We start from the raw sequence: 12,151 nt of genomic DNA on the forward strand, positions 1-12,151 counted from the left end.
AGAAACCAAGCCTTCACTACATAAATAGTCAAATAAAGAATAGGAAAAACACACTCACTCAAATGGTTTAATCAAAACATTTCGACAGCAAGAATTCTGACACCCCACTCCCATTACTTGTCTGGTCTACGCATCATTTGTGTCCAACCTACCATCATCTAGCATCTCTACAAAACACACACAAGCAGATAGACAGAGAGATGGTGATCTAGTTTACTGTACCACTGCAGGTACTGTAGCGTTGTCTTTCATCTGAGGTGAAGCTGGTTAGCAGACCGTGACTAGGCCACTGACACTCCCCGTCACCCCCCACCAAGCTGGCTGTCTTTTTCCTCGACAGGTGCGTGACATTGGGGACAGTACCCACCCCCATTTCCAAGCGGGCCAGGCTGTTGCCAGCCTGACATCCCAGCCCCTCACCCATCATCTCTAAGTACCCCCCCCCCTGGGCTGGCACCCCACACCCATCACCCATCACCAAGTGACAACCAATGCAATCCTAAATGTGGGGGTGACTTGTCAGGGTGTCCCATTGGTTTCTGGAGACCATTACATTTACATTTACATTTAAGTCTGGGGGAGATCAGGCAGTGGGGCCTTACCTGGGTCACAGCCATGTAGTGCCTCACCAGAGGTTGTCATTAAAGGCTCACAATCAGTGACAATTTGGACAGGGGTGAGTGCATCAGGCCTAGGAGAATGACGTATTATTGATGAGTTATGTGACAAAGAGAGGTTGCTGTTCACTTGTCAAGGATTGGAGATCTATGACCATACACAGACAGGCACTAGGACACACGCGTGCCCAGTTGCACAGATACGCAAACAAAGCCCATAAACCCATACAAATGGCTGGATGACTTTTACGCAGTAAGGAAAGAGTGCAACATAAGCTGGAGGAGGCTCTACTGCCATTTCCAAGCGGGCCAGGCTGTTGCTTTTGAAAATGAGTGAGAGGTTCAGCCTGACATCCCAGCCCGCTGTAAGCTGGGCAGTGCCATGCAGGCAGCACAGGATTCCTTGTCATCTCTAGATGAGAGAGAGCCACTTTGGGGGAGTATATCTTTTCCTCCTATATGACGAGTCTATCTGACGACAAAAAGGCCTGAAGTCTATGTGGGGGTGAAAAGCTCGAGGAGAATTTTGGCATCGATATCCACGGAGCGGGAGGGGACATAGTATATGATGAGTCTATCTGACGACAAAAAGGCCTGAAGTCTATGTGGGGGTGAAAAGGTAGGATCAGGGAGAATTTTGGCCTCCTACTGTATATCCCTCTCCTCTTGTCAGGGTGTCCCATTGGTTTCTGAGACCAATGCTTGCTCGCTGGCACGACACACACACACACACACACGCACGCACGCACACACACACACACACACACACACACACACACACACACACACACACACACACACACACACACACACACACACACACACACACACACACACACACACACACACACACACACGTTCCCAGATACGCACGCATACACGTACACACACGGATGATTCATGCCTGGACTGAGATAGATCCGGGCTCGGGCTGAAGCCTGCCAGGCACCCAGGGAGGAGCACCTCTGAGGACAGCAATGTGCTACTTCTCTTTGAAAGACTGTCGTTGATACGCTGTAAGAGAGCACCTAGGGTTTCGCCTCTATCGGTTCAGTATGAGCACGATCATAAAAAAATAAAGGGTTATTTCTTTTTACTACAGTGTCCCTTTTATGGCTTAAGGGGAGAGGATAACCCCATAAAAACATAAAAAGACTTGGAGAATCTGTAAGAAATACAACAACTCAGTACTGTATCTGTTTGACACACAGACATACACATCTCTGTGCATTCGGTTGCATTCCGCTGGCACACATCATGAGCATTGCATTAACAGTCATCCCACTAGGCTACCCTGGGGTGGCAGGGTAGCCTAGTGGTTAGAGCGTTGGACGAGTGACCGGAAGGTGGCAAGTTCAAATCCCCGAGCTGACAAGGTACAAATCTGTCGTTCCGCCCCTGAACAGGCAGTTAACCCACTGTTCCTAGGCCGTCATTGAAAATAACAATTTGTTCTTAACTGACTTGCCTAGTAAAATAAAGGTCAAATAAAAAAATAAAAAATTCAACTCTGGCTGCAATTACAGTGAGTGTTCAAAACATTAGGAACACCCACTCTTTCCATGACACTTGTTTAATCCCCTCCAATTAGTGGAGATGAAGGGGAGGAGACAGATTAAATAACACTTTATAAGCCTTGAGACAATTGAGACATGGATTGTGGTTTGACTCTCAAGAACTGCAACGCCGCTCGGTTTTTCACGCTCATGATTTCCCCGTGTGTAATAAAGTATGGTCCACCACCCAAAGGACATCCAGCCAACGTGACACAACTGTGGGAAACATTGGCGTCAACATGGGCCAGCATCCCTGTGGAACACTTTCAACACCTTGTAGAGTCCATGCCCCAAAGAATTGAGGCTGTTCTGAGGGAAATTAGTGGGGGGTGTGAGAGGGAGTGAGCGAGTGAGAGCGAGAGAGAGTGAGAGAAAGACTAAGGAGGCCTGCCATAGCGCTTGTCATAGCACTTACTAATGAGACCAGTTCTGTCCACCAGCAGCACAGAAACAAGGCTGAAACAAGGCTGGCTAGCAAAGAGACAATCACAGAGCTATCTCCTCCAGCATAGAGACAGGCTGGGGCTGGGGAGAGAGCGGAGGCTGGGGTGTCACTCAAGGATCGGTCTCACCATCCCTGAGAAAAATATTCAGTTAACTATAGCTGAACTCTTACTTTGAGTCTAGACAAAATGTGATTTAATTCATTGGAATTGTACATTCCTAATAAAGTTGTCTGTTACAAATTAGAGAAAAAATTGTCATAAGCATCCGATAAAGTAAAACATCAATTGCGAGTTTGAGAATGTGTCAATGCATGACATTTGTTCTCACTAACTCCTATTCTCCCTTACCTCTGTTCTCATACATTGAAAACTGAAGAGAGCTCTCAAAGAGAGAAAGAGAGAGAGAGAGAAGATAGGGAGGGGTGGAGTGTTTGAAGTGAGATCAATCGTTCACAGAGGGGGAGATGAGAGACAGAGCGAGGAGAGGGGAATGAGAACGTGAGAGAAAGAGAGAGAAGTGTAAGAGAGAAGCCTATTCGTCCACAGAGAGAAACGGAGGACAGGGAAAGGGTACTAGACGAAAGCCACCACCTTCTTTGTTTCATGTGAATTAGTGCTTCACACAGAGAGAGAGAGAGAGAGAGAGAGAGAGAGAGAGAGAGAGAGAGAGAGAGAGAGAGAGAGAGAGAGAGAGAGAGAGAGAGGAGAGAGAGAGAGAGAGAGAGAGAGAGAGAGAGAGAGAGAGAGAGAGAGAGAGAGAGAGAGACCCCAGCAGTACTTCGTACCTCCTCTGTCCCTGATGGCGAGGTTGTGTCCTTTCTTCAGTATGATGTCCAGCTGGTACATCCCTGGGTTGGTAACAAGGGCGGTCTCAGCATTACTTGGCTCCACAATGTTGATGCCCTGCAAAGAAACACACAACAACTAGAAGTTAATCAGAAACACTCATCCACTATGACACGCATAGTGACCTCACCAATGAAAATCAAAGAAATGGATATGTCATGTGTGTGCTGTGTTAAATGGATTGTGCTATATTCTCTGGCATCACTGGGTAAAATCTAGACCTTAGTGTCTCTAGCCCTGGATGCTGTTTTGGGGGACTTTGCACTAAGCCTAAGATTATATCTAAGGAAACACTGAGGGCCGGTATCCCAGAGTATGAACATTCAGTGAGTGACCACAGATTCTCCATTGACCATGATTTTTAGTCCAGATTTAGGCTTAATCTGTGTCCCTGAAACCGGCCCTAGCTGTCTGTGTCCCCATAGCCAGGTCCTGACTGTGACCCTGAATGTCCTAAAAACAGACCCAGCTCCCCCCTGGGCTCACTCTGGTGCAGCAAACTCATTAGAAGGCTACACTGTGCTGGGAGGTCTGCTAGGAGATAGTCTCCCCCTCACTCTCACTCTACTCCATTCGAGACGCCTGCCCTGCGTGGGTTTCCCTGTCACGTATCCCCAGCTCTCTGGGATGCTAAGAATAGCCTGCCCTGGCGCTAGCATCATCCAGGCTGCGACAAGAGAGAGAGAGAGAGAGAGAAAGAGATAGAAAGAGAGAGAGTTCTCTGACTAGGGTCATGTTTGCACGTAAGGCGCTTAAGCTACACAAAACACTAGTGTTTCCCCTACATACTTTTAGCATTTATAATTCTTTTTTTATTGTGAAACAAACAAGAAACACGACAAAAAACTGAAAACTTGAGCCTGCATAACTATTCACCTCCCCCCAAAAGTCAGCTGCAAGTCTCTTGGGATATGTCTCTATAAGCTTGGCACATCTAGCCACTGGGAGTTTTACCCATTGATCAAGGCAAAACTGCTCCAGCTCCTTCAAGTTGGATGGGTTCCGCTTGTGTACAGCAATCTTTAAATCATACATACAGATTCTCAATTGGATTGAAGTCTGGGCTTTGACTAGGCCATTCCAAAACATTTAAATGTTTCCCCTTAAACCACTCGAGTGTTGCTATAGCAGTATGCTTAGGGTCATTGTCCTGCTGGAAGGTGAACCTCCATCCCAGCCTCAAATCTCTGGAAGACTGAAACAGGTTTCACTCAAGAATTTCCCAGTCCCTGCTGATGAAAAACATTGCCACAGCATGATGCTCCACCACCATGCTTCACTGTAGGGATGGTGTTCTCGGGTGATAAGAGGTGTTGAGTTTGCGCCAGACATAGTGTTTTCCTTGATGGCCAAAAAGCAAAATTTTAGTCTCATCTGTACCTTTTTCCATATGTTTGGGGAGTCTCCCACATGCCTTTTGGCGAACACCAAACATGATTGCATATTTTTTCTGGACACTCGTCCGTAAGGCCCAGTTCTGTGGGTTGTACAGCTTAAAGTGGTCCTATGGACAGATACTCCAATCTCCACTGTGGAGCTTTGCAGCTCCTTCAGGGTTGACTTTGGTCTCTTTGTTGCCTCTCCGATTAACGCCCTCCTTGGCTGGTCCGTGAGTTTTGGTGGGCGGCCCTCTCTTGGCAGGTTTGTTGTCGTGACATTTTTTTTCCATTTAAAAAAAATGGATTTAATGGTGATCCGTGGGATGTTCAAAGTTTCTGATATTTTTAAAAAACCCAACCCTTATCTGTACTTCTCCATAACTTTGTCCCTGACCTGTTTGGAGAGCTCATTGGTCATCATAGTGTGGCTTGCTTGGTGGTGCCCCTTGCTTAGTGGTGTTGGCACACAGCGAAGACAACACAGGAGTTGCTTCAGGACAAGTCTCTGAATGTCCTTGAGTGGCCAAACCTGAGCCCGAACTTAAACCCAATCGAACATCTCTGGAGAGACCTGCAAATAGCTGTTCAGCGACGCTCCCTATCCAACCTGAAAGAGCTTGAGAGGATCTGCATGCACTGAGTATACCAAATATTAGGAACACCTTCCTAATATTGAGTTGCAACCCCCTCTTTTTTTCACTCAGAACAGCATTCATTTGTTGGGGTATGAACTCTACAAGGTGCCGAAAGCGTTTCATGGCCCATGTTGACTTCAATGCTTCCCACAGTTGTGTCAAATCGGCTGGATGTCCTTGGATGGTGGACCATTCTTGATACACACGGGAAACTACTGAGCGTGGAAAAACCCAGCAGCGTTGCAGTTCTTGACACAAACCGGTGCACCTGGCCTACCTACCATACTTTGTTAAAAGGCACTTAAACTTTTTGTCCTGCCCATTCACCCTCTGAATGACACACATACTCGGCTTCCAACCGCAAGGTGCTACAGAGGGTAGTGCGTACGACCCAGTACATCACTGGGGCCAAGCTTCCTGCCATCCAGGACCTTTATAACAGGCGGTGTCAGAGGAAGGCCCGAGAAATTGTCAAAGCCACCCTAGTCATAGACTGTTCTCTCTGCTCCCACACGGCAAGCTATACAGGAGCTCCAAGTCTAGGTCCAAAAGGCTTCTTAACAGCTTCTACCCCCAAGCTATAAAACTGCTGAACAGCTAATCAAATGGCTTTGCATTGACCCCCGCCTTTTTTGCGCTGATGCTACTTGCTGTTTATTATCTATTCATAGTTACTTTTCCCTACCTACTGTACATGTTACCTCAATTGCCTCGACTAACCTGTACCCCCGCACATTGACTCAGTACCGGTAACCCCTGTGTATAGCCTTGATATTGTTATTTTACTGTTGATTTTTGTTTTGTTTTACTATAGTTTATTGAGTAAATCTTTTTTTTGACTCTTATTTCTCTTCAAACTGCATTGTTGGTTAAGGGCTTGTAAGTAAGCATTTCACATTTGTTGTATTTGGCGCATGTGACAAATAAAATGTGATTTGATACACAGTCCGTGTCTCATTTGTCTCAAGGATTAACAATCCGTCCTTAACCCATCTCCTTCCCTTCATCTACACTGACTGAAGTGGATTTAACAAGGGATCATAGGTTTCACCTGGAAATAGCAGGTCTTCCGAGTGTTTAGTACACTCACTTGGAAGACGTTTTAATCCAAAAAGCGACTTACAGTCAGGCGTGCATGTTTGTTTACATATGGGTGGTCCCATACGTACGAACAGCTCAACAACTCAATCACAAGTGAATTCACACTCGTATCACTGCTTCTTATCGAGACCTTGTCGCAGGATTTCCATTCAGTTCAGCCCACAGCCTCACACTGTGCACCGAAAATAACTCAAGTGGCTCTTGAAGTTGATTATCTCACCGGATATTAACTAAGGATATCAACTCCTACTCAGGGGGTTATTCTTCATACCAGCACTGTCTTTACAAAGGTATTATGAGGTACTGTGGCCCCGAGGGGACTGAGTGTATGAGACATTCCTCATTGTAGTGGCAGGTCATTTCCACTCTGTGCCTCCACCTCCTTCATTGCGTCGCAGCTTTCTTTCCTCATTATTAGACCACTCATGACAAACCTCTCAGCTTGTCACACAGCCACTGTACTCTGCTCAGCTCTCTGCTGTCCTCACCACATGGACCCCTGGAAGAGTAGCTACTGCATGAGCAAGATCCTAACAAACTAAACCAGTCACCACTTCTCCCCTCTGCATCTACTGGGAGTCGGGCCTGGCCCAGGAGTTGTTCCTGACCATTTAATCTGTCCCATGGAAATGAGCCACTGCCCTAATGAGCCACTGTGCTTCCCTAGCCTCTGGCTTGGACTGAGCGGGACTGAGTTCCAGAGCTTGTTAGCATGGGGAGGTGCTGTGGTGTCATGTTGTTGTTGGACAGGACAAGTGTATTTGCTGCAGTGAAAATGTTTTTGAGGATCGAGGTGTGGGATGCACGTGGCAGCTGATTTGGATAAACACAATGGCTTATTGTTTCAATGCAGCCAGGTGCCAGGGACATTCATTTGCATCAGTGTGCGTGTGTGTCTTTGGACTATAGAGACGCCATTGGTACTTTATCACATAGTGTAATGTTCAATGCACTTGAGGATGTACAACTGCCTCAGGCTCAATGTGGATATTAAATCTGATGTGTACAAAGGCTCTTTTCTCCAAGTTATCTGTGGGAAGAAGCTGCCTGAACCAATCCCACTCATAATTCACGTCACCCCGCTCCTCCGCTCTCTCCACTGGCTTCCAGTTGAAGCTCGCATCCGCTACAAGACCATGGTGCTTGCCTACGGAGCTGTGAGGGGAACGGCACCTCAGTACCTCCAGGCTCTGATCAGGCCCTACACCCAAATAAGGGCACTGCGTTCATCCACCTCTGGCCTGCTCGCCTCCCTACCACTGAGGAAGTACAGTTCCCGCTCAGCTCAGTCAAAACTGTTCGCTGCTCTGGCTCCCCAATGGTGGAACAAACTCCCTCACGACGCCAGGACAGCGGAGTCAATCACCACCTTCCGGAGACACCTGAAACCCCACCTCTTTAAGGAATACCTAGGATAGGATAAAGTAATCCTTCTCACCCCCCCCCCTTAAAATACTTAGATGCACTATTGTAAAGTGGTTGTTCCACTGGATGTCATAAGGTGAATGCACCAATTTGTAAGTCGCTCTGGATAAGAGCGTCTGCTAAATGACTTAAATGTAAATGTAATAAAAACAGGTGTGGAGTGCTGCTAACTTCCTCCTAGCAATCGACCAGTGGCTAGAATGGCTCTGCCAGTGTGCCCCAGCCCATGTGTGGTCACGAATCCAGTATCGGGGTATATGAATGATGCTCAGATAAGTTGAATGTTTCTGTTGGGCGGGGGGGAACCAGTTGAGGAGCTTGTCCATTGGCTTTTCGACCTGCCTGCGGTCATGAAGCTAGAGGCGGTGAGAGAGGTGGCCTTAGCAAAAGGGTCAACATCTGTTTGCCAATGTGCACATCCCACAGAACTTTCGGACAGAAATGAATCACAAAACTGTTCAAGTGGTGGGATACCTCGTCAGTTGCACAACTGAATGCATTCTACCAAAATGTGTCTTCCCGCATTTAACCCAACCGCTCTGAATCAGAGAGGTGAGCTGCCTTAATCGACATTATCAGTACTCAGGGAGCAGTGGTTGGGGATAAACTGCCTTGTTTAAGGGCAGAACAGCTGATCTTTCCACCTTGGGGATCCAAACCGGCGACCTTTCGGTTACAGGCCCACTGCTAGGCTATGCTTAAACACACACACACCACATGTTATCTTCCTAAGCCAAAGTGAGGGGGGGGCTTTAACCAAGTTTAATTCTTCCCAAAGGATCTGTAGAGGTGTATTCGGACAGCAAAACATTTCTCATCATCACAGTTATATACGTCTCACTTTAGGACACTCCTCCTTCTCTCGCCAATCCTTGTATCTTATGTGTCAACAGGAAGAAGGTAACCAGATACCAAACACTGATTACTCCCTTAAGGGGAACTGACCTCACCTCTTGACCTCAACCCCTCCTTCCCCTAGTGCACAGATGTCCATCTGTCTCCCCTATCTCAACCGTTGCTCTACTCCTTTCCACCCAACACATTCCGAAGCGATCTGTCTTCCCACAGAGAACCATTAACTTCTGACTCCACAACCCAGTCTCTTTCACTCTTCCTATTCAAGGCTTCTTCTCTGTCATTTATTTAATATCTCAATGTTCAAAGTTTAGTCGATTCCAACCGGGGGGGGGGGGCAGAGAGAGAAGCTGATTTTGGAGGTGGGCTGCTCCTTTGACTGCCACATGGAGCAGGCCTTTTCTGACAAGCTGCTTAAATACAGGCCCCTCATGTCATGCCTGAACAGCCTCGGACATGTCCACATGCTGTCAGTATGTGTCCTTCAGATTGCAGGCCTACATTAAGACCAATGCGAAGCAGCTATGGGCAACCTTGCAATGTGGAGGAAAAGGTTCAATTTGTTTCCCTAGGTGTCCAGATATCTCTGTCCTGAAATGTTTGACTCCGTATTGTACGAATAATGATTTGTGGATTCAAATAAAGTATTTGTGTGTGTGTGTGTGTGTGTGTGTGTGTGTGTGTGTGTGTGTGTGTGTGTGTGTGTGTGTGTGTGTGTGTGTGTGTGTGTGTGTGTGTGTGTGTGTGTGTGTGTGTGTGTGTGTGTGTGTGTGTGTGTGTGTGTGTGTGTCAGGATGAAATAGGAAGGAACCGTGTGTGTGTGTGTGTGTGTGTGTGTGTGTGTGTGTGTGTGTGTGTGTGTGTGTGTGTGTGTGTGTGTGTGTGTGTGTGTGTGTGTGTGTGTGTGTGTGTGTGTGTGTGTGTGCTCATGCGTGTGTGTGCGCGCATGTGGTTGTGTGTCCATATGATGGGTGAGTCTGTCGCCTGTGTCATGTTTTGTCATTGATTATCATGTCTTGTCCCTGTGCTTCCCCTTCTATTCGTTTCCCTCTGCTGGTCTTATTAGGTTCTTTCCCTCTTTCTATCCCTCTCTCTCCCCCTCCCTCTCTCACTCTCCCGCTCTCTCTTCTCTCTATCGTTCCGTTCCTGCTCCCAGCTGTTCCTATTCCCCTAATCAATCATTTAGTCTTCCCACACCTGTTCCCGATCCTTTTTCCCTGATTAGAGTCCCTATTTCTCTCCTTGTTTTCCGTTCCTGCCCTGTCGGATCCTTGTCTAGAATTCACCGTGCTGTGTTTGTGTATCGCCCTGTCGTGTCGTGTTTCCCTCAGATGCTGCGTGGTGAGCAGGTGTCTGAGTCTGTTTGGTTCAAGTGCCTTCCCGAGGCAACCTGCTGTTCAAGATCGAGTCTCCAGTCGGTTCTCGTCATTTCGAGTGAAAGTTGTGTTTTTTGATTGTATTTTACGTTACTGGATTAAAGACTCTGTTTTCGCCAAGTCGCTTTTGGGTCCTCATTCACCTGCATGACAGCCTGAGCAGGGCCGACTTGTGAACGAGTTTGATGGTTTAAAATAAAACCATACAGTGCCATGCAAAAGTATTCATCTCCCTTGGCGTTTTTCGTATTTTGTTTCATGAAAACAGGTAATTTAATGTGATTTTGGGGGGGGATTTTATGTATTGGACATACACAAAATAGTCCAAATTTGTGAAGTGAAAATGAAAAAAAAAGAACTTGTTTCACAAAAATTATTTTTTTTTAAAAACGGAAAATTGGTGCGTGCATATGTATTCACCCCCTTTGCTACGAAGCCCCTAAATATGATCTGGTGCAACCAATTACCGTCAGAAGTCACATAATCAGTTAAATAAAGTCCACATGTGCTATCTACGTGTCACATGATCTCAGTATATATACACCTGTTCTGAAAGGCACCAGAGTCTGCAACACCACTAAGCAAGGGGCACCACTAAGCAAGCAGCACCTTGAAGAACAAGGAGCTCTCCAAACAGGTCAGGGACAAAGTTGTGTAGAAGTACAGATCAGGGTCGGGTTATAAAAAAATATCAGAAACTTTGAACATCCAACAGAGCACCATTAAATCCATTATTAAAAAATGGAAAGAATATGGCACCACAACAAACCTGCCAAGAGAGGGCCGCCCACCGCAACTCACGACCCAGGCAAGGAGGGCATTGATCAGAGATAACCCTGAAGGAGCTGCAAAGTTCCACAGCGGAGATTGGTGTATCTGTCCATAGGACCACTTTAAGCCATACACTAGACAGAGCTGTGGAACTTTGAACTTTCTGGACACTTTGAGTGTCCAGAAAAAAGCCATTGCTTCAAGAAAAAAATAAGCAAACACGTTTTACATTTAAATACATGTGGAAGACTCCACAAACATATGTATGAAGGTACTCTGGTCATATGAGACTAAAATGTTGCTTTTTGGCCATCATCACAGTGAAGCATGGTGGTGGCAGCATCATGCTGTGGGGATGTTTTTCATCGGCAGGGACTGGGAAACTGGTCAGAATTGAAGGAATGATGGATGGCGCTAAATACAGGGAAATTCTTGAGGGAAACCAGTTTGTCTTCCAGAGACTTGAGACTGGGACAGGGGTTCACCTTCCAGCAGGACAATGACCCTAAGCATGTTGCTAGAGCAACACTCGAGTGGTTTAAGGGGAAACATTTAAATGTATTGGAATGGCCTAGTCAAAGCCCAGACTTCAATCCAATTGAGAATCGGTGGTATGATTTAAAGATTGCTGTACACCAGAGGAACCCATCCAACTTGAAGGAGCTGGGGCAGTTTTGCCTTGAATAATGGGCAAAAATCCCAGTGGCTAGATGTGCCAAGCTTAGAGACATACCCCAAGATACTTGCCGCTGTAATTGCTGCAAAAGGTGTCTCTACAAAGTATTGCCTTGGGGGGGGGGGGGTGAATAGTTATGCACACTCAAGTTGTCTCATTTCTTTGTCTCGTGTGTTTCACAATAACACATATTTAGCATATTGAAAGTGGTAGGCATGTTGTGTAAATCAAATGATACAAACACCCCAACAATCTATTTTAATACCGGGTTGTAAGGCAACAAAATAGGAGAAATGCCAAGGGGGATGAATACTTTCACGTTGGCATGAAGGATCGGGAGACAGGCGCAGGAATGCATAATAGTTTTTTTTTATTTCACCCAAATTACAGCGTGCCATGTGAAGGCACGGGGACGAAGACCAAACACGTATACAAAAAACAGGGTTGAGACCCAAACAAAAGAGCGAG

General features: G+C 46.5%; 1 protein-coding gene across 9 annotated transcripts in view; it reads right to left on the reverse strand.

The window, feature by feature from the left end:
* The window catches only part of mctp1a (multiple C2 domains, transmembrane 1a), a 276,577-nt gene that overhangs the window by 156,609 nt on the left and 107,817 nt on the right, over positions 1-12,151 (reverse strand). For all 9 annotated transcript variants that reach the window (XR_006838831.1, XM_046350033.1, XM_046350031.1 and 6 more), the window contains exon 2: positions 3,405-3,522. Coding sequence is in view for 8 of the 9 variants with exons in the window: in XM_046350033.1 (XP_046205989.1) it covers positions 3,405-3,522 (118 nt within the window). In the remaining variant the exon portion in view is untranslated. The remainder of the gene's footprint in view (positions 1-3,404; positions 3,523-12,151) is intronic.

Source organism: Oncorhynchus gorbuscha, linkage group LG05 (genome assembly GCF_021184085.1).
Source record: "Oncorhynchus gorbuscha isolate QuinsamMale2020 ecotype Even-year linkage group LG05, OgorEven_v1.0, whole genome shotgun sequence".
Taxonomy (NCBI): domain Eukaryota; kingdom Metazoa; phylum Chordata; class Actinopteri; order Salmoniformes; family Salmonidae; genus Oncorhynchus; species Oncorhynchus gorbuscha.